The sequence below is a fragment of the Schistocerca piceifrons genome, chromosome 4 (assembly GCF_021461385.2).
Source record: "Schistocerca piceifrons isolate TAMUIC-IGC-003096 chromosome 4, iqSchPice1.1, whole genome shotgun sequence".
NCBI classification, from domain to species: domain Eukaryota; kingdom Metazoa; phylum Arthropoda; class Insecta; order Orthoptera; family Acrididae; genus Schistocerca; species Schistocerca piceifrons.
The window spans coordinates 89,298,300-89,322,171 of record NC_060141.1 but is presented as its reverse complement, the minus strand read 5'-3'; the positions used below and the strand labels follow the sequence as shown (position 1 = coordinate 89,322,171).

At 42.4% G+C, this 23,872-nt stretch overlaps 1 protein-coding gene across 1 annotated transcript in view; it reads right to left on the bottom strand.

The window, feature by feature from the left end:
• LOC124795618 (Down syndrome cell adhesion molecule-like protein Dscam2) overlaps positions 1-23,872 on the bottom strand; it is a 594,927-nt gene that overhangs the window by 229,675 nt on the left and 341,380 nt on the right. Inside the window, exons 4-5 of the mRNA XM_047259690.1 lie at positions 17,447-17,557; positions 11,425-11,586 (exon numbers count right to left, since the gene is read on the bottom strand). Of these exons, the coding sequence (XP_047115646.1) occupies positions 11,425-11,586; positions 17,447-17,557 (273 nt within the window). The remainder of the gene's footprint in view (positions 1-11,424; positions 11,587-17,446; positions 17,558-23,872) is intronic.

Genomic DNA, 23,872 nt, shown 5'->3' with positions numbered 1-23,872 from the left:
CTAATTTCTCGGCAATGTTTTACAGTTAAAAGAGATCCAACTAATTTTGGCTGGCGTTTTGTTACTGTAAGTTAATGATGGAACTACAATATCACGCTAGAAAGAAAACAGCATTCAAAGCGGTGGGTGGAATCTAGTGGCTTGGTATCCAAAAGAATGAAATCTATTTCATCAGACTGTAAGAATGACCAGTGTTTCCTCGAATGCGGTTCTTCGAATTTGAACTTACTACGCAAGTCTTCTGGACGATGAAAAACGTGAAAGAAGGTGCCTGGACTACAGAATAAATTACACAATTTTCGTGAGGACGAAGCATCCCCTCCCCCCCCCCTCCAACCCTCCAAGGGGTTTTGGAAATGGGAAGAAAGGTTGGAACATACACCCTATTCGCTATATACAGTACCTCTCACTTTCACACTTCTTCGCACATAAAAAATGTGTTTATAAAGTATTTTGAGTAAGATAATGTAATCTTAAGGTATTAGTCCATGGATCCCGCGGAGAGTGATCTTTGGTATGCAGCATGATGTCAAAAATGTAAATTCAATTCACTTTCAATGCAATACATGAAATGACTTAGCATGACTAAAATATGTGTTACAACGCTAGTTCTAGTTATAAAACAACATAAAACATTAAATTTAAGAATTTCTGAAGATCCTTTTCAACAAAGTGAAAGGAGTTGCCCAACAGAAATCTCTTTAATTCTCTCTTGAACTGCACCATTTACTCTACCTGGCACTTAATTCCTCTGAGTCCTCTCTCTATTAGTTCTAATTCATTCAAGTCTTTGTACAGGTTTTTTTCGTTCGCAATGTCTTATACTTTTCACTAATTTTTGAGAAAGAGAAATACTGCCAACGACCAACTGCTGTCCGGCAAGCTGTTCCCCAGAAATCGATTTCACAACTCATTAGTGAATGTAAATATCCAACACAAAGTAGTTTCTTCATTTTTAAATCACCTACTGCCGTAATTATACATACAGCAAAAGTAGCTAATCTACTATCACATCATTAATTCTAGATAGCGATTTTTTCCGGTTAAAACTAAATAATTTCTACTATTTGTATTTCATTATTTGAGGAAGTTATTTTCATGGTTTCTAAAATTCTGTGAGAAGTGCTGAACTACATGCACTGAGTGTTGTGTAAAATTATATGATAATCCGTTTGCCCTGTACCATCTACTGATGTTTCTGAATTCTTCTTCAGCTGTCTTTTCTCTATAGGAAGTGGGACCGCACCAGAAGTTATCAGTAGGGAGTTGAAGAGGCTTGTGCGAAATAAGTTAACGAGGAGAGCATCAAACCACTCTTCTTCTGAAGACAACAACAACAACAGATGGATGTTTTACAAAGTTCTTAGAACCGCACTTCAGCATGGAACGTAAGGGCAGAAAAGAGTGAAATGACTGAACAGAGCACCACGTCACAAAATAAATGCAGTTTAACTAAAAACACACAGTACTTCATAGCCACGCCAATACCTTTTCACCAAGTGCTTGTAACGTCTGGTGTACAGAAAAAAAACAAAAGAGAGTATTTTCCACCTTTTTTGGGACTGTAGGCCATATAGCCATTCCCTCAAATTATACAACTCATAAAGGAGATTGGCATCAAATCAAATTAAAGTATAATCTGTTATGGAACCATATTATTATATGTTTCTGCCATTTCTATAAGGGTTACCAGTGGAATTTTGAAGCATTTGCAATTTTATCTGTAGCTGTGCTTTAATTGGCAATTTTCGCTTTAATGATCTATCTAATATGCTGACTGTTGTTGCAAGGCGTTAATTATAGTATGGAATGTAGTTATTACTTGCGGGTCATACATCAAACATAGACTGTATGTGTGGGAGCGAGTTACAGCATGTACAACATATACGTCCTGAATTGCTAATGGTGTTTTGAGATTTAATAACTGTGTAGCTGACAGTTTTAACGTGCAGAATACGTATAGATACTCGTATAATTACTTTGCACATAATTTGGGTAAAGTGGATGGGAGAAAATATCTAGACCAGAGGCTAAATATTTAACAACTAAAATGTGAAGTTATCAGTCACAAACAATACACAATGATACAAAAATATTTTACGTACTGCCAGAAAGAGATGCAAAACCTCATTCCTGTCCGTCATTCGCAAAGAAAATACTCTTATGGTTTTTGTTAGTCTTTCGTATTTATACATCTGTAATTTATTCCAGGTAACGAAAAGTATAAATTCAGTCTTTCTGTTGACGATTTCCAGAGAGTCTCACAAGAAAGGAATGATCCATTATAAATGTAATATGGACACGAAAATAACTCAAAATCTGCAAAGTTCTCTTATGCTCACATGTTTGTGTATCATAACACTTTCTGTTTAGTTACACTTTCATTACAGACGCTCTCGAAGTTGTAGATGTATCTTTTCAAAATCTTGGTATCAAAGAAATGAAAACGATTCTTGACCTGCAACGTGTCGTTGTTGTCACTGGCGCAAAGTTAGTAGTGTGCAGGAGGCGCAAAAAATTTAGTGACCTGGGTTCTTGAATTATATCGTGACGCACGCTTCGTGCAAAGTGGCGTAGTGGCTATTCGGGAGGAAATGTATTAAAAGGAACCATCCCGTAACTAACTTTTTTTGAGTCAATGGAACTACGGAAAATCTAAATCTGTATGGCCTGACGGGGGTAACAGCGTTGTTGTTGTTGTTGTTGTTGTCTACAGTAAGAAGAGCGGTTTGATGAAGCTCTCCTCGCTAACCTATCTTGTACAAGCCTCTTCAATGCGTACTGCAATCCATACACGCTTCAACCTGTTTACTGTAGTCTGCGACTACAGTATTTCTCCGTTTCAGAAATTCTGTTTTTGCTACTGCCCTTCTGCATTTTATGTCCTCTCTACTTTTCCCATAGGCAGTTATTTTTTCTGCCCAAATAGCGAAACTCGTCTACTACTTTTAGTATATCATTTCCTAATCTATTTCTCTCAGCAACATTTGACTTAATTCTACTACACTTCATTACCGTTGTTTTCCTTTTACTGATGTCCATCTCCTAACCTCTTTTCAGGATAATGTCTGTTTCCTGCAGCTGATCTTCCCAGCTCTCTCCAGTCTCTGACACAATTACAATATCATTGATAAAACTGAATTTTTTTATTTCTTCTCCCCGTAATTGATTTTCCGTTTCCGAATTTACCTTTGGTTTCCTCTACTGATTGCTCATTCAAGGGGTTGAATGACCTACAACCTCGTCTAACTCCTTTCTGAACTACTACCTCTGTTTCGTGTCCTACCCATATCGCTCTAACGATACCAGTTGTATATGCACCCTCGTTCTTTTTCGTTTTTGTTATCAGACAAATGCTCAGCTTTCCTTAGTGTTCATTTATCTGATCATTGCTGTAGAGTTTCACGGATCTTAGACTGCCATCTCTCTTCATACTTCACGCAATTTCTATAGGCAGTTCGGTAATTTCCAAGAATGATTGCCGATTGAAGTTGCATGCTCCAAACGATACGTATCGAAGGTGCGAGCCTAAATCGATCATGCGACTCTGATGGCAGGCGTTATGATCAATTATTTGTGATCGTCATTTTTATCTGTTTTGTCTCGTTCCCTTAGTTGTTCTAAATTACATACCTCTGCGAATTATTTCTAAGTTGCTAGGGAAACTCAGACGATTTATGTCGGCAATGAGTGGGATGTCTGGTGTTCTTGACGTTTCTTCGGCGGATTCTCTCAGATGGAAAACTCGAATTCCATGCTTATCCAGCGTAGAAAATTGTTTGACTTTTTGTCGCCAATATGGAGTACTAACCGACGATGAAACGAGGGACTGTGCAGACTCTGGTGATTCGCAGTGTAAAAAACTTCGCAAGAAGAGCTTCGGTGCTGAAATACCGTTACAATTTCATTGCGGTCAGTGCGGAAAACGAACGTGTTTCAGGAATAATACATGGTTCGACTCTTCCAAATTATCCATCCAGACCAGGGTAATTCTTCTATCTTGCTGGACTCGAGCCTTCACCTTGCAACCACTAGCATCGGAAACTGAGTTATCTGCTAATACCGTGTGCGACTATCTCGGGTTTTGCAGAGAAGTCTGTTATGTCAAAGTGACGAACGACAGTGTACCGATTGGTGGACAGAGTAAAGTTGTTGAAGTGGCCGAATCTCACATAGCAAGAAGGAAGAACCAGAGTGAAGTCGATCATATTTGGATATTTGGTGGAATACAAAGAGAGATGAAACTTCCTGGCAGATTAAAACTGTGTGCCCGACCGAGACTCGAACTCGGGACCTTTGCCTTTCGCGGGCAAGTGCTCTACCACCTGAGCTACCGAAGCATGACTCACGTCCGGTACTCACAGCTTTACTTCTGCCAGTATCTCGTCTCCTACCTTCCAAACTTTACAGAAGCTCTCCTGCGAACCTTGCAGAACTAGCACTCCTGAAAGGAAGGATATAGCGGAGACATGGCTTAGCCACAGCCTGGGGGATGTTTCCAGAATGAGATTTTCACTCTGCAGCGGAGTGTGCGCTGATATGAAACTTCCTGGCAGATTAAAACTGTGTGCCCGACCGAGACTCGAACTCCGGACCTTTGCCTTTCGCGGGCAAGTGCTCTACCATCTGAGCTACCGAAGAGCTTCTGTAAAGTTTGGAAGGTAGGAGACGAGATACTGGCAGAAGTAAAGTTGTGAGTACGAGGCGTGAGTCATGCTTCGGTAGGTCAGATGGTAGAGCACTTGCCCGCGAAAGGCAAAGGTCCCGAGTTCGAGTCTCGGGCGGGCACACAGTTTTAATCTACCAGGAAGTTTCATATCAGCGCACACTCCGCTGCAGAGTGAAAATCTCATTCTGGACAAAGAGAGATATTGGCAGAGTTTACATAGGCTATGGCAGAAAGGCAATTGATCCCATAGCGTACACATGGACTTTCACATGACGACAACACCGACGACGAGCAAAGTAAGTCGTCTCCTTTGTAATTACAAGTATTTTTGTAACGCTCTTCTTTTGGCGTTGCTGTAGTGACCACCGTAAACATACTCATAACGCCCGCCACCAGAGTCGCATGATCGATTTAGGATCGCACGTTCGATACGTATCGCTTGGACCAGGCGACTTCGATAGGCAATCATTCTTGGAAATTACCGGCATTTCGAACAAAGATTTTGTTATCTGTTTCAGTGTCATTCCTGCAGTAACTAGAAGAAGCGTAATATACACTATCTTATCAGAAGTATTCGGACACCCCAATACAGTGCGGGATTGACCACTAAATATCACACCAGTACAAAAGGAGGTGGGGCGTTCTGTAGAGAGGCGCAAACACGAAGATGGGCCAGTGAGGAGAGCCTGCTGACTTTGAACTGACTTCACTTGAGCAACAAATCCAGCAGGGACATTTCAAACCATCTACAGATGGCCAAGGTAGGTGGTGCGGTTGTAAAGCGGAAACGCGAAGGAACAACTACAGCTAAATCGAGACCAAGTAGACCTCATATGCTGACCAAAGGGATAGTCAAGCATCGCGGAGGGTGGTTGCTCAAAATCGCACGAAATCAACTGGAGGAATCGCTCGTGAATTCCGAAGTGCTACCAGTAGTCCGGCTAACGTAATGATTCGTGTAGGGAGTTAAGAAAAAGGGGTGCAGTGGACGAGCAGCTTCTTATAAGCAGCATTTCTGTAGTCAGTACTGAGCGATGCTTCAGATGCGTAAAGAACAGCGCCATTGGACAGTGGATGACTGGAAGCGAGTGATATGGAGAGAAGAATCATACTGTAGCTTGCATCAATCCGATGGGAGGGTCTGTGTTCGGTGAATGCCTGGAAAACGTTCCTGCCCTCAAAATGATACTGCGGTGCTGTGGTATGGTATCGGGGTGTTTTTCGTAGTTAGGTCGTTGGCTCCTTACTGGTCTTAAGAAAACCGTAAATGAGTAGGGGAATGAACATATTTACAGCATTTTGTACTGCTTATAGTAGAGGAAAAGTTCAGAGACAATGACTGTTTGTATCATAAACTACCACCAGTCAGACAATGGTTTATGTACAATAACATTCCTGAAACTGACAGGCCTGCACAGAGGTACGATCTGAACCCAATGAAACACATTTGGGATAGGTTAGAACATCGATTTCGATCCAGACACCATTGTCCAACATCCCTAACTTCTCTTGAGGAAGAATGCGCTCCAGTTCCTCCACAGGCATTCAGTTCAGTTGTCCCCAGCAAAGTTCACTTCGTTATAAAAACGAAGGTCGGACACATCCTATATTAATAATATAGTATATAATTCTAATTTCATCCTATATAAATATCTAGCAGTAGGTGTCCGGATGCTTTTAATTATATACTTAGCTGTGTGCTGTCAAGAGAAATTATCACTGATTATGACCTTCAATTGCAAACCACAAATCAGTAAGTAAGTCTTCGCAAACTTATGTAATTTAATTTATTGTGCTTACAGCCATGTTATTATTAATTCTGTTTTCTTCGATTGTTACTGGAAGATTTTCTTGACTGGTGTATGAATTGGATGAAAAAGAGTCAACCGTCTTCACTACAGACATGTACATCAGATAAATACACAACTTTAATCATAAATATATCTAATGACAAGTATAAAAGTACATTACATAGTGTTCAAAACACACGAAACAAACTGCACGCTACAGAAAAAAAATTCCTGTTGGAAGAAAAGAATTGTTAAACGTACAATAAAACTACAAAAAGTAACTTCAGTTATTTAATTCTGCATTGCCAAGAAACTTTGTAAACACTACCTTTTGCTCATGTAGAACATCAGAATGTTGGAATTTTTTAAATACGTTTTACACAGTGTCGTGAAAATGATTTGATTTTACGTCATCTCTTATCTCATTAGAGATGTATGTATATTTTTACCGACATATTATGCACATATATGTATTTAACCAACTCACTGTAGGCATAGTAGTAACTGAGACAGTAAGTTGTACGATTTGTATGAAGATTGCAATCCGTGGTTAAAATACGTAGTGACCAGAAACCTTTTGTTATTAGGTCTGCAGCTATAGTAATAATCATAATTTGTCCATAAATGATGCAAAAAGTGTGGCAGTATCCTAAAAACGCTTGCTTTCATCCAAACGAGATGTTTCACAATAAGCTGGAATTCAAAACTGAACACGAATCATCCTTCAGCTACTATTATCATTACATTATTGCGTGGCACATCACAAAATAATTTAACAAGGCACATTTATAGCCGCTAATACACTTTTTCTGTTTATACGTCACACTATACAACCCATGCAGCGACTGAAGCATTTCTGTAATTACTGAAAGTCCGATTTACAAAAATTTGAAAAAAATTGCGGTTACGCCCATCAGTAATACTGTGATGCTGTGTTCGAGTGCGAGGACTCCTGTGCCGTGGCGAAAGGAATACTTTGACGTGTCACGTGGCTGGGGTGTCATTGGACTGGCCTTTGTAATAGCTGAGTGCAGGACAGACAACCCGTACGATATCGGCGCTGTGAAGGCGGATACATCGTGGATACCTGACACATGGGGCACATTATCTCCTACTAACCCAACTTCGTGGCCGAGTTCGCTAGCGCACCTGTGCAGTGCACTCGACTCGGAAGCAAATCAATTCGAATTCCAGTGGTAGATGAAATTTTGACTGCCAGTATTTAGGCGAAAAAGGGAGAACAGATGATGGCGTTAAGTTCGCGATCATCAGTTTACGCCGATGTACTAGATTAAATTCCAAATTATCCACAATGTCTCATGAAGTGAGAGCAAAAGACACCGTTGGCGCTATTCGAGAGAAGTTGGTTATGTGCCGGCACGGGGTTTCATCCTCTCCCATCTCTCATCATCATCATCGTCATCGTCGTCATGATCATTGTCGTAAAACTAAAACGTAGACGCATTCATTACATTCACCTACATTCTACAAATACACATGTGACACAGCTCTAACGTATCCGCAAGGAAAGGGACCGAAGTACGCGGAGGAAGAACATATCCTACAGTCGGCTGAACCAAGGCCCACTCGAGAAACAGGTCGTGGCGCGTACTTCACAGCATGCGACACTGCAGGTCTTACGAGTGACACAGCGGCCGTCTCGGCTTCAGAAGAGTTTAATAATTCTTGACCGTGTGTTTAAAACCATGCAAGTTCCCAACAGCACACGACAAAATTAAGACTTTTATTCGGCACCTTTTCAATTAAATATTGATTTACCTTGATCCCTGCGCGAAGCCGAGCTTTTGCGAAGTGTGGCGGACAAGCCAACTAGTGTGACGTCACAAGTTCATTGCAGGGCCCGTACATCTGATTGGCCCGGGCTGAACCCGCCCCGTGGGATATCGCAGCCAAGAATGCCATACGAAATTTACATTTTACATCTCCTAGTTCGTACAGCTACTGTGATAGTCCCGCGTCGCAAATGATGTACCGTGAGCAGAGCCGTTAAATTCAGCTGCAGCAAAATTCAGCTGCCACGAGCAATGACGTGTGGTTTGTGAGGTTTGCCATCGACTACGGCGGATTGTAACAGCGTATAGGATGGTTTAAGTGCAGCAAGAAATTCACCATTTCAATGCTAAACAGCTGCGAGCAGCCATGCTGTTTAGAACAATCTTCTCGTTGTGGGGGCAGAAACCACCATGCCACACGTATACCTCTGCTCATCGCACGTCACAAGACACAGAGGTTAGAACGGGCAAAGGAACACCGCCATTCAACACTAAGAAATAGGTTGCCCAGGCTGATGAGTCACTGTATATGTTGATACAACCAATAACTAGGTAGGCGTACTTCGAAACTTACTAGAAACCATGAGTCCCTTGTGCTAACACGGTGCCGTAAACGTTCTGACGAAAAGAATGAGGGAGATTTCTCTTTGACTTGAACGGTAAGCGAGCGGGAGCAAACAGCACACAGCATTCACGGGTGCTCGCTTGTGCTCTGCTGGTTGTCGATCTCTTAGTGAACCATCATTTTGTATGCTCTCCACTTGCGCTCTCTCAGCACAGACAGCATTTGTATAATCCCTTACGCGCAGGCTACCTCTGACGCTGAACGTGGGTTGGGTGAGCTTTGGAGTGGTTATAAGAGAATGTGTTGTTGATAATGGAAGAATGTAGTTGCAACAGGTGTTTCTGGGAGCTAAGAGATGTAAAGCACAAACTGACGAAGAAAAAAAAATGTTTGTGGTAGAAGATTGCCAAAGCTTCAAAGGTCCAACTGCGGACACGAGAAAGACGATAAATTAATTGCTTGATTCTATCCGACTTTAATATTCCTTTAATTGAAAATGAACAGCACAATAAGTTTTATTGGAAGAAAAAATACGAGTATGTCCCTGTTATGCTGGTTAATGTAAAACAGAAAACATACGAAAGATCTGATTATTCTCTTGGCTTACATTCAACGCAGCTGTAACTGGATTACAAATGTATCACTGTTATTTTAGGATACTTTGATGTATTGACTGAGAAACATAGATTTCACCTCTGTCAGACTATCTCCGCTCCAGCAAACAATACAGGAGAGTTATCAAGTAGCCTACGATAAAACCTCTGACAATGCCAAATCCGAAATACGTGTAGCATCCCGACCGCGTGGGGACATGGAATAAAGCGAGGAAGAAGAAGAAGATCATGCAGCCTATGTTACAGGGAGGTTATAATTAAATTTTCTGAACCTGATACGGCCCACGTGTAAAACGAGTGATCGTAAGGCAATGAAACTTTATGGAAAAATTTCTAAGGACATGTGGATGAGAAACAATGAGTAATCCGTTGAAAGAAACAGATTTTAATTTCCCATGAGAGTGTAACATGTGTTAATAGCGTACCATGTCTTCATTCCAGGTTACAGACTTTGCTCAATGTGATGATCGTCTGCGTCCTCGACTGCCTGGAACCGCACTAGAGATACCATTTCACAATTGTTCGCAGCACTTTTTGAGCGTTGTGCCATGGAATGTTCAGCTGTCGTGACACAGTTCGTCCACTGTTTGAAGACTGCACATTGCGCCGAGCGATATCAGCCATGGCAATAGTAACCTTTTCAATAATTTGTGGCGGAATTGCCCGTCGGCCTCTCCCAAATCGCCAGTCAGTTCGCACTTCCCATTCTTCTTCAATCCCGCCGCGGAGAAAGGACCTCTCCCTGTACCTTTCCTGCGTGATACCGCCGAACAGCTTTACTAATAAAGCCCTGCTCACCCTGTTCAGGCGCATGTTGCCTGTCTGCATCTGTAATGCGCACTGATGTTTGTGTTCAAACCCTACGTCGCCGTACCAGAACCAACGACCAACAGCAAGTCATGACGCTAACACTGTCACCAAAGCAAACCATGCAGCGCACATTCCGAACATCATAACTATAAATATGACTGCGCAGTAGATAGTTAGTTCTTTGTCTACACTGGCTCAAGTAGCGAAAGTTCAATTACAACCACATCGTATTTTCCATCTTTGGCAATTAAATTTTTATTTTTAACCAAACTTATTTCACCTGATTTTATTAGGTATCTTTAGTGGTTTACATGTCTTCTATACTTCGTGTGTGTCGATTGGCTTTTGTGTAAGCACTTCTGGACTCGTAATTCTTTCATAAGTTTTCAATCAACTGCAAGTCAGAATCTTCCTGCGCGCTGCACTTAGCCTTGCTGTTCAAGGAACTTCATCTTGGTTTTAAGTCCAGTAAACAACAAGGTTAAGTGCAGTGAGCAGAAAGATTGCGACTTACAATTGATTGAAAACTCCCCAAAGAAATTTGAGTATAGAGTCAACGTACATGTATAAAGCGAAGGAGAGGCAAACGTCTTTGGTTGAAAACAAAGTCAAAATTAAGTTACTAAAGCCGACTAGTAGTTATTCTTATCGACCAAATAAACAGCAATAATAATGACTTATTATTAATTTTAATGAAATGGGATTCTTTTCTTTTCGTGTTTGTTTTTAGAATGCTGGGTCCTGCAGCTACCACGGAACACTGTCTCGTAACAAGGGTATGCGCAACGAGAGGTGGTGATCAACCGCCCCCTCCCCCCTCTCTCATTCCGGTGCCTCTAGAAAACAAATTTCGCAAACCTCTAGAAAACAAATTTTGCAAACCGAACTCTATTCCTGCCCCTGTCAGTATCGCTTTGAAGTGTTTACTAGTGACAAGTGTACCCAGAGCCGTTTGCTGTGCGATCTTAAAAACTATTGCATCATTTCGCCTAGTCCCCCTCACCCTCGCACGTCCCCCTCACACTTCCATCAGATCTTGTTTGGCGCTTCTTTCAGAAGGGCTCTTTTGTTCTTTCCTAGTTCGTCTTCGCTTCCCCACGCGCTGTGCGCCGTAGCAGTTCGCGCAGAGGCCACGCGCTCCTCCGGCGGCGCTGACGTCGCGCCGCGCTGCGCGGCAGCTTACCTATGACAGCGACCTCCCCCGAGCGCCTGGCCACGTGGCCCTGCTTGTTGCGCGCCCAGCACGTGTACACGCCCGCGTCGTCCGCCTTTTGCACAGGCGACACTTCCAGCGTGCCGTCCGCCGTTACGCGTTGTCTCAGGTCGTCCGGAAGCTCGCGGCCGCCTGCGAGAAAAGTAGGCCGTTCTTACGCACAGGCAGGACTGTCACAACGCAGCCTCACAACGTATCCACTCTCTTGCATTATAAGTATCAAATTTTAAATATCCGGGAGAGCGGATATAGCCATATGGACAGGATAAATAAGCAAATAAGAAAAGGATTAGGAAAATTAATATGGTTTACGAGATGCAAAAGCAGACAAAAAGGAATGCAAACGTCTCAAAAATCAGATCGACAGGAAGTGCAAAATGGCTAAGCAGGGATGGCTAGAGGACAAATGTAAGGATGTAGAGGTGTGTATTACTAGGAGTAAGATAGATACTGCCTTCAGGAAAATTAAAGAGACCTTTGGAGAAAAGAGAACCACTTGCATGAATATCAAGAGCTCAGATCTAAACCCAGTTCTAAGCAAAGAATGGAAAGCAGAAAGGTGGAAGGAGTATATAGAGGATCTATACAAGGGCGATGTTCTTGAGAGCAATATTATGGAAATGGAAAAGGACGCAGATGAAGATGAAATGGGAGATACGATACTGCGTGAAGAGTTTGACAGAGCACTGAAAGACCTAAGTCGAAACAAGGCCCCGGGAGTAGACAATATTCCATTAGAAGTACTGATAGCCTTGGGAGAGCTAGCCCTGACAAAACTCTACCATCTGGTGAGCAAGATGTATGAGACAGGCGAAATACCCTCAGACTTCAAGAAGAATATAATAATGCCAATCCCAAAGAAAGCAGGTGTTGACAGATGTGAAAATTACGGAACTATGAGTTTAATAAGCCAAGGCTGCAAAATACTAACACGAATTCTGTGCAGACGAATGGAAAAACTTGTAGAAGCCGACCTCGGGGAAGATCAGTTTGGATTCCGTAGAAATATTGGAACACGTGAAGCACTACTGACTCAACGTCTTATCTTAGAAGAAAGATTATGGAAAGGCAAACCTACGTTTCTAGCATTTGTAGACTTAGAGAAAACTTTTGACAACGTTGACTGGAATACTCTCTTTCAAATTCTGAAGGTGGCAGGGGTAAAATACAGGGAACGAAAGGCTATTTACAATGAAGTGTATCAACGCCTGCTAGCAGCTAGGGTGTCTATTTAATTATCATTTCATTTCTAGCAAAGCTGCATGGTCATCCACGGTAACTGTTCTTTCGGGAACAGATACTACCGTCATATATAGTTAAAAATATGGGTTCCCGGCCTTTGACCTTCTTGTGGGAACGCACACGCTATGCCCGAACTCGTACGGGACTTGGTAGATTAATCTGCCACGAGTAATGAGTATGATGGGCAAACATCTATTAGGCGCACTACGAATGTAGTGTTGTGGACATGTTGGGAATGTGGATCTCACGGGGAGCGTGCAAGGGATAAGTCCCTGTAGACGCACTATCCTCTGTGCCCGCGGTGGCTCAGATGGATACAGCGTCTGCCATGTAAGCAGGAGATCCCGGGTTCGAGTCCCGGTCGGAGCACACATTTTCTACATGTCCCCAATGAAGTGCATCATCGCCTGCTTGCAGCTAGGGTGTCTATTTAATTATCATTTCATTTCTAGCAAAGCTGCATGGTCATCCACGGTAACTGTTCTTTCGGGAACAGATACTACCGTCATATATATTTACAATTTGTACAGAAACCAGATGGCAGTTATAAGAGTCGAGGGGCATGAAAGGGAAGCAGAGGTTGGGAAGGAAGTGAGACAGGGTTGTAGCCTATCCCCGATGTTATTCAATCTGTATATTGAGCAAGCAGTGAAGGAAACAAAAGAAAAATTCAGAGTAGAAATTAAAATCCATGGAGAAGAAATAAAAATTTTAAGGTTCGCTGATGACATTGTAATTCTGTCAGAGACAGCAAAGGACCTGGAAGAGCAGCTGAACGGAATGGACAGTCTCTTGAAAGGAGGTTATAAGATGAACATCAACAAACGCAAAACGAGGATAATGGAATGTGATCGGAATAAATCGGGTGATGCTGAGGGTATTAGATTAGGGAATGAGACGCTTAAAGTAGTAAATGAGTTTTGCTATTTGGGGAGCAAAATAACTGATGATGGTCGAAGTAGAGAGGATATAAAATGTAGTCTGGCAATGCCAAGAAAGCGTTTCCGAAGAAGAGAAGTTTGTTAACATCAAGTATAGATTTAAGTGTCAGGAAGTCGTTTCTGAAAGTATTTATATGGAGTGTAGCCATGCATGGAAGTGGAACATGGACGATAAATAGTTTAAACAAAAAGAGAATAGAAGCTTTCGAAATGTAGTGCTACAGAAGAGAGATTATACGGGTAGATCACATAACTAATGAAGAGGTATTGAATAGAATTTGGGAGAAGAGGAGTTTGTGGCACAACTTGACTAGAAGAAGGGATCGGTTGGTAGGACATGTTCTGAGGCATCGAAGGATCACCAATTGAGTGTTGGAGGGCAGCGCGGAGGGTAAAAATCGTAGAGGGAGGCCAAGAGATGAATACACTAAACAGATTCAGAAGGATGTAGGTTGCAGTAGGTACTGGGAGATGAAGATGCTTGCACAGGATTGAGCAGCATGGAGAGCTGCATCAAACCAATCTCTGGACTGAAGACCACAACAATAACAACGAGCTGACATGACAGATTTAGATCAAGAAATGGATATCCATCAGAACGAAACTCACAGACACATAGTGCCAAAAGGGCGGCAACATCTCAGCGTCTGACTCAGAACAGGAAAGCAGAAACCGGTGAGATAAGGAATATAGACAAGAACATACTGAGTACTCTCTAAGTAAAAAAGGATGATTTATTTAAGAGGAAGAACTTAACATTATGAGAAAGTCAATAACGTGTTGGTCCACCTCTCATCCTTATGCATCCATTTATTCGGCCTGGCATTGACTGATATAATTGTTGGACGTCCTCCTGAAGGATATCGTGCCAAATTCAGCCGAACTGGTGTTTTAGATCTTCAGAACCTCGAGCTAGTTGGAGGGCCCTGCTCATAACGCTCCGAACGTGCTCATTTGGTGAGAGATCCGACGACTTTTTGTACTCAAGATAAAGCATGAAGACAAGCAGTAGAAACTTTCGCAGTGTGCTGAAATGTAAGCCCAGGATGGCTTGCCATGAAGGGCAACGAAACAAGGCGTAGAATATTGTCGACATTCCGCTGTGCTGTTGTTGTTGTGGTCTTCAGTCCTGAGACTGGTTTGATGCAGCTCTCCATGCTACTCTATCCTGTGCAAGCTTCTTCATCTCCCAGTACCTACTGCAACCTACATCCTTCTGAATCTGCTTAGTGTATTGATCTCTTGGTCTCCCTCTACGATTTTTACCCTCCACGCTGCCCTCCAATGCTAAATTTGTGATCCCTTGATGCCTCAAAACATGTCCTACCAACCGATCCGTTCTTCTAGTCAAGTTGTGCCACAAACTTCTCTTCTCCCCAATCCTATTCAATACCTCCTCATTAGTTACGTGATCTACCCACCTTATATTCAGCATTCTTCTGTAGCACCACATTTCAAAAGCTTCTATTCTCTTCTTGTCCAAACTGGTTATCGTCCATGTTTCACTTCCATACATGGCTACACTCCATACAAATACTTTCAGAAACGACTTCCTGACACTTAAATCTATACTCGATGTTAACAAATTTCTCTTCTTCAGAAACGATTTCCTTCCCATTGCCAGTCTACATTTTATATCCTCTCTACTTCGACCATCATCAGTTATTTTACTCCCTAAATAGCAAAACTCCTTTACTACTTTAAGTGTCTCATTTCCTAATCTAATCCCCTCAGCATCACCCGATTTAATTTGACTACATTCCATTATCCTCGTTTTGCTTTTGTTGATGTTCATCTTATATCCTCCTTTCAAGACACTGTCCATTCCGTTCAACTGCTCTTCCAAGTCCTTTGCTGTCTCTGACAGAATTACAATGTCATCGGCGAACCTCAAAGTTTTTACTTCTTCTCCATGAATTTTAATACCTACTCCGAATTTTTCTTTTGTTTCCTTTACTGCTTGCTCAATATACAGATTGAATAACATCGGGGATAGGCTACAACCCTGTCTCACTCATTTCCCAACCACTGCTTCCCTTTCATGTCCCTCAACTCTTATAACTGCCATCTGGTTTCTGTACAAATTGTAAATAGCCTTTCGCTCCCTGTATTTTACCCCTGCCACCTTCAGAATTTGAAAGAGAGTATTCTAGTTAACGTTGTCAAAAGCTTTCTCTAAGTCTACAAATGCTAGAAACGCGGGTTTGCCCTTTCTTAATCTTTCTTCTAAGATAAGTCGTAAGGTTAGTATTGCCTCACGTGTTCCAACATTTCTACGGAATCCAAACTGATCTTCCCCGAGGTCCGCTTCTACCAGTTTTTCCATTCGTCTGTAAAGAATTCGCGTTAGTATTTTGCACCTGTGACTTATTAAACTGATAGTTCGGTAATTTTCACATCTGTCAACACCTGCTTTCTTTGGGATTGGAATTATTATATTCTTCTTGAAGTCTGTGGGTATTTCGCCTGTCTCATGCATCTTGCTCACCAGATGGTAGAGTTTTGTCATGACTGGCTCTCCCAAGGCCATCAGTAGTTCTAATGGAATGTTGTCTACTCCCGGGGCCTTGTTTCGACTCAGGTCTTTCAGTGCTCTGTCAAACTCTTCACGCAGTATCTTATCTCCCATTTCATCTTCATCTACATCCTCTTCCATTTCCATAATATTGTCCTCAAGTACATCGCCCTTGTATAAACCCTCTATATACTCCTTCCACCTTTCTGCCTTCCTTTCTTTGCTTAGAACTGGGTTGCCATCTGAGCTCTTGATATTCATACAAGTGGTTCTCTTCTCTCCAAAGGTCTCTTTAATTTTCCTGTAGGCAGTATCTATCTTACCCCTAGTGAGACAAGCCTCTACATCCTTACATTTGTCCTCTAGCCATCCCTGCTTAGCCATTTTGCACTTCCTATCGATCTCATTTTTGAGACGTTTGTATTCCTTTTTGCCTGCTTCATTTACTGCATTTTTATATTTTCTCCTTTCATCAATTAAATTCAATATTTCTTCTGTTACCCAAGGATTTCTATTAGCCCTCGTCTTTTTACCTACTTGATCCTCTGCTGCCTTCACTACTTCATCCCTCAGAGCTACCCATTCTTCCCCTACTGTATTTCTTTCCCCCACTCCTGTCAATTGGTCCGCTGTGCTGTGAGGGGTGAAATCCAAAGTCTGTTTGCTGCTTCTCTTAGGATGAGTGTTAAGGGGATCCAAAGTTAGCTAGAAAATTAGCAAGTAGTTAGATGAGTATCAGTGAGGGGTTTTCCTGATAGTTACCTCTACTACTCACTAGTTCCAATCAGTTTGACCAACTGCCGTTTGTGTGGACCCATCAATTAAGTCACCATGCCTTTTTCTGCAAATACTGCTTCACCTGATGGTTAATTTTGCAGTTATGAGGGCGAGAGAGAAACGTGCGAACATCCATTTACATGTCCTTTCGGTAAATCAGTAGCGGGAGCCATATGTGTACGACCCAGAATCCAAACAACGGAGCTGGCGAAGAGTGCTCCGTCAACAAGCCTTAAGAAAGCAAAACAGTTGATAGAAACAATTTTGTATTGTTTCTTTCCATGTGATGGGGATAGCCCATCACGATTTAGTGCACGTACCAACATCACTGTTCTCTAGCGCTAAAACCGTTGTACAGAGCACTGCAGCAGGAAGATTGCCTGCCTTATGACGACAAGAGGAGTGGATTCTCCATCACGACAACATTCCCGGTTACACGAGGGCTGAGCGTCACTTCACGGACCACGTGCATTCTTCCACACAGACAGAGCGCGTGCAGCAGGTAGTAAGTACTCACTTCGTTCCCAGCGAATCTCTTCGATGGGGTATCCTGCGACGGGGCACTTTAGCCTCAGGGTCTCACCGGCCACTGCCGTCACCTTTGGGATCAGACGAATATAGGGCAGACCTGTAAACATAAAACATAATTACGTTTCGCCATTTTCTTGGAAACAATAGAATATTATTTCGTCAATTGATTTGTTGAAGTAAACTAAAACAATAAAAATTACTTCTTATTTGGAGGAAACATTTATCTGTTTCCGAGCAAATCAAAAGTATATAAAAATTCATTTTTTGCAAATTGTTTCTCTTATATTCGCCAGGAAAGAGCAGGTCTTTCAGCAATTGAGAAAATGATCAGCTGCTTACAGATTAACCAGATTTGCAAAGAAAATAGTAAATTAGCAGTCATAAACGTAATTTATGACCTTATAGTGAATGAAGCCTTTCAGCTTGAAAAAAATTTAAATCTAGTATGTTTGTTCGAACTGGCATTATCTAGTTACGTAACAAGTGTTACATTGCTTGTCTAGTCCAGAGTACAGCAAGTTATAATAGTTTAAATGTCGAAAAGGATTACATATTCAAAATGCTTACAGAATCACTACTGGCGACTCTTAAGCAATAAAATTAAATGGATCTGGTGAAAAATTTTTTAATTTTCGGTACGCTCACAAAGAGGAAGGGAAAATTTTACTCATTAATATGTTATATTTTTGCTTGATGATACTGAAAGTAGGAAACAGTTAGTCACCTTACTGAAAAGGCAGCTATGGAATATCTGAAAATATCAACAGATGAGTAAATAAAAATGGAGTACTGTTAAATTTTGACTTGACTCATCAGAAAGAATTCAGTATATCTCACAGAACGACAGAATCTGTAACTGTAATTCATTCAAACAATTAAATACATGACAGATATTGTTTAGTCTTTGTGACTGCAAATCTATCGTCACCTGATATATAATAACCGCATTGCAAACTTCATGAAGCACGTACTTTTAGCTTCAGTTGCAGTGCGCGTTGTTACAAGTATAAATGAGGCACAGTGAAGGCATTAATATATTTACATTCAATAATGAAACAAGAGAATGAGTTCTTCGAGGAAGCAAAACTTTCAAAGATAACATTTCCAGAATACATTATATATTACAAAAAGTATATTAGAAATTAGTACTAAAACACCATGCAGAGATGTGTTTAAAAAACTTGATAGTTTTGACATTATGCCCTTTGCTGTTACCAATACATCTTCTCTCTCAAAAAAATGGTACAAAATCATTATAATACTAGGAACAAAATAATATCCACACAAAACTTCAAAGATTTAACATGAGTACAGAAAGGAGTCAAAGACACAGGTGTACACACAGTCAACTAAACTGCCTGAGCGTATCAAATGTCATGTGAGTAATGTAGTGAAAGTGAAGAGTAAATTACGATGTTTTCATTGACATTTTCAGCTACTCCACTAAAGAGCATCTTCACGTTAATTCTCAAAACTAATTTATTTGGTTAAGATTCATTCTAGTACTGTCAGATTATAATATTTCACGACTGTATAGCACTGTGTTGTGGTGGACATATCTAAACAGCACACCATTTACCTCTTTCCATAGCCCGCAGAATTCTCTCCGCACAATCCATGTAATGTGTTTGGTTCTTTATTTTCATAGAGAGAACTGCAATAGGACATATGCTGCTGCACAAGATGGAACATTGATGCAGGAAGGGGAATTGAGGATCGTTTTCCCAGCAAGGTGAGGCACCATTACATTAACACGCTGTCTGTGATGTCTGTTTATTAATATCACTTCACAACGTTAAGAGACTAAGGCTCTTTTTTTTTGAGTCATCAGTCTTCTGATTGGTTTGAAGCGGCCCGCCACGAATTCCTGTCCTGTGCCAACCTCTTCATCCCAGAGTAGCACCTGCAACGTACGTCCTCAGATATTTGCTGAATGTATTTCAGTCTCTGATTTCCTCTACAGTTTTTACTCTCTACAGCTCTCTCTAGCCACATAGTAGATATTACCTGATGTCTTAACAAATGTCCTATCATCTTGTTCGTTCTTGTTGCCAGTGTTTTCCATACATTAGTGTTCTCTCTGGTTCTACGCAGAATCGTCTCATTCCTTATGTTATCAATGCACCTAATTTTCATCACTCGCCTGTAGCACCACATCTTAATTCTTTAATTCTCCTCTGTTCCGTGTTTCCTATAGCCCATGTTTAATACAATGCTGTGCTCCAAACGAATATTATCACAAATTTCTTTCGCAAAATAAGGCCTATGTTTGATATTAGTAGACTTCTCTTGGCCAGAAATGCCCTTTTTGCCAGTGCTAGTCTGCTTTTTATGTCCTCCTTGCTCTGTCCGTCATGTGTTATTTTGCTGCCAAGGTAGTAGAATTCTTTAACTTCATCTACTTCGTGATCACCAATCCTGATGTTACGTTTTTCGCTATTCTCATTTCTGCTACTTCTCATTATTTCGTCTTTCTTTGATTTATTCTAAATCCATATTTTGTACTCATTAGACTTTTCATTCCATTCAACAGATCCTGTAATTCTTCTTCATTTCCGCTGAGGATAGCAATGACATCAACGAATCATATCATTGATATTCTTTCACTCTGAATTTTAATTCCACTCCTGAACCTTTCTTTTATTTCCGTCATTGCTTCCTCGATGTATAGATTGAACAGTGGGGGCGAAGGACTACGTCCCTGTGTTACTCAGTTTTAATCTGAGCACTTCGTTCTTGGTGTTCCAGTTTTATTGTTTCCTCTTGTCTCTTGTACATATTGTATAATACCCATATTTCCCTGCGCTTACACATTTTATTCTCAGAATTTCAAACATTTTATCTTATGAATGTGTCTTGTTTTTTCTTTAGTCTTGCTTCGATTATCAATCGCAACGTCAGAAGTGCCTCTCTGGTGCCCCGACCTCTCCTAAATCCAAACAGATCGTCGTCTAACACATCCTCGACTTTCTTTTCCATTCTTCTGTATATTATTTTTGTTAGATGCATGAGCTGTTAAGCTGATTGTGCGATAATTCTCGCACTTGTCAGCTCTTGCGTTCTTCGAAATTGCGTGGATGATATTTTTTCCGAAAGTCAGATGGTGTATCACCAGACTCATACGTTCTACACGTGAATAGTCGTTTTGTTGCCACTTCTCCCAGTGATTTTGGAAATTCTGATGGAATTTTATCTATCCCTTCTGCCTTATTTGATCTTAAGTCTTCCAAAGCTCTTTTAAATCCTGAATCTAATACTAGATACCTTATGTCTTTCTTATCGACCCCTGTTTCTTCTTCTATCACAATGGACAGGTCTTCCTTATATCATCGATCAACTGAAGTACTTCCTCCGTTACCCACGGTTTCTTTGCAGTTACCTTCCTCGTACTTACGTTTTTCTTTGCAACTACTGTGATTGCCCTTTTTAGAGACGTCCATTTCTCTTTAAGTGAAATGCCTACTGAGCTACTCCTTATCGCAGTATCTATAGTCTTAGAGAACTTCTTTGCGTATTGTTTCTTATTGACTAATCTCTTAAGCTTCAACCTAGTCTTCATCACTACTAATGTGTGATCTGTGTATATGTCTACTCCTGGGTACTCCCTACAAGCAGACGGCAGGTAGGGATGATGGGATATGAGTACGTGTAGGTCACCTCCAGTTCGATGGTGAACGGGTGGCGGAGTTGGCAGGGGTCGACCACACGAGTTCTGGTCACGGCGTACCCAACACCACCAGTCAACTGGAAGACTACAACAAGGGACAGTCAAGAAAGGAGATACTTAGCTGTAACCATGAATTTTCATCGTGTAACGCAGCAGTGCTGGGTAGGGGAGATGGGAAAGGAAAACAAGCACAAGGCGTTGCACCCACCCGGGGACTGAAGCAACGTGAAGGGGATATTAACAGTGCACCTCGAGAGCAGTCCAGCCAACCACGCTAGGCACGTTTCAACTGAGCGGGGGTCGCTCGAAACCCCAGAAACACCACGGAAGTAGTTGGGGAAATAAACGCTATAGGTCGGACGTCGTTCAGTCACCGCGTGCTCATTCTGTAGGAGCGTTCAAAGACCGAGGCACGATTTGTCCCTGACTCCATAAAGGTACAAGAGTGTCCATTCTTTGACCCAGACTGTCGCATGCGTCTTGGCTACAGGGAAATATACGTTCTCTGGGCGAATGAAAGCATAAGAGCCGGCCGGAGTGGCCGAGCGGTTCTAGCTGCTTCAGTCCGGAACCACGCGACCGCTACGGTCGCAGGTTCGAATCCTGCCTCGGGCATGGATGTGTGTGATGTCCTTAGGTTAGTTAGGTTTAGGCAGTTCTAAGTTCTAGGGGACTGATGACCTCAGATATTAAGTCCCATCCATAGTGCTCAGAGCCATTTGAACCATATTGAAAGCGTGAGAATTGACCCCGGATGGAGGGTCGCGGAGAAAACAGGCGACCATTGGCGGCCCCAATGTCCAGACTTCACGAACACTGGCGCAGGTCAGGCAAAGGGGTTGTCATCGTCCACTGAGTGACTGGTGTATCATAAAGGAGAGTCCGTTAAACCAATCGCATGCAGATGCTGGTTGGTGGCGAATTTTCCGCAGGAGACGTGATACGTTGTCGCTCAGACTGCGTCGGGAGGTTTGTCTGACTAAGGTTGCGCCACACTGCCGTTCACCTCCTTTAAGGCTACTTGATCTCAACACTGTTGCAAGGTACGCAATGCAGTATTTGAATTTAGAAATCCTTTCGACATGTGGGGCGCATGCATGGAAGGCTCTGCAGACAGATGCGCAAGTAGATGCGCAATATGTCCTACTGACACCAGCAGGGAGACAGAGGCCGGCGTTAATGTCCAAGAGTGAGTGCCTTCCCTGTGCCCGGCCCTTGCTCGTTCATGCTGTTCGGCCACGCGACACTGGACGATGGTGAGTCCAAGTCCCTCGGCTTTATGGACGAGGGTGAGTATCTCATATTTGACCTTAAAAATATTACCAGCCATCACGAAGTAACACAGCGCTGACTGCAGGGTGCAACCAATCGCTGGCAACATGGGAAGGACCTGTACTATGTATACCAGCTTGGTAACTACATGCATGTTCAGATATGCCGAATGTTGCAAAGCATAAAGGCAATGGAGGCGATGTTGCCGAACGGCCGTGCAGCTGACGTTGAGTGGGTGCCGGAAGTGGACTACTGCGGTGCGACGATACCAAGGTACCGGAATCTCCCAACGCAAGGTAGAGGCGCCAGTTCTTTTCGAGCGAGTCCGCAGAAAATTGGTGTCGTCTTAGATCAGGCAACACTCAAAACACTGCCTACCTCGTCCCTGTATTTGGAGATCAGGTCAAGTACGCGTGTGGTCTCTTTCCGTGATCATAACAGCAGCAACAGACCGTCTGCATAGGCACGACAGCTGAACGTCTATTGCCGCCGGGTGAATCATGACAAGTGCGTCACGAGACTCCCAATAAGTGGGTCCAGAGCGAGAGCGCAGAGAAGCTTCGGTAGTGGGCATTCTTGACTTAAGAAACAGCGGATCGGTACTGGTCCGGTGATACGACCATAAACCTGCGCAAGGGAGTGGGCGCTGGAGTAGAGGCGTTGTAAGGCACTAGTGAAGGATGCCGGGAAGCCTACCAGCTCTGTGACAGCAAAGAGGTAACCATGTCGTACCGGATCAAAAGCAATGTCAAAATCAACAGCCACTAATGCTGTACGGAGACTGCACGTAGCTATTGGAGAAATCACATTTCGACCGTCACCAGTGGCTGTCTGGGCATTGACGGGTCCATGCGGCGTCGTTTATCCATGGATATTATACTCGGAAGGATCCGACGACATCGTGTCGCCAAAATACATGCAAATATCTTGTAGTCAGCACCGAGTAAAGCTAGGCTTGTGAATTGGGGTGATAATGCCTTGACCAAATGATGGCGGAGCAATGGCGGCTGTTGTCAACAGTTCTTGGAACATCACAGTCAGCTGTGGCGCCATAAAATCCTTGAAAGCCCAGTAAAATTCGACAGGGAGACCATCCATCCCAGACGACTTGTTTGGAGCACCATTTGCTATCACATCCTTGATGTCATCGCGGGTGATTTCCTCCACCAAGGTTTCTGATTCGATGTCAGAGGTGGTGCGAATGATGTGGAGTAATACTGGCTCCCAACCATGAACTTAAAGTTCCCCTTACTCTGAGACCAATTTTTGCCAGCAGTGCTTCCTGTTGATCATTATGTGGTGCATTGAGGGGTCTTCCTGCCACACCATATTTGATGTCGGGACGTACTGGGAGATGTTCAACTACATGTTTGGCAGAGTATATGGTTCCAACATGATGGTGCACTTCCACACTCTGGAATTAATGTGTGACAGTATTTGGACAGAACATTTCCACGGAAATAGCCCGGTCGT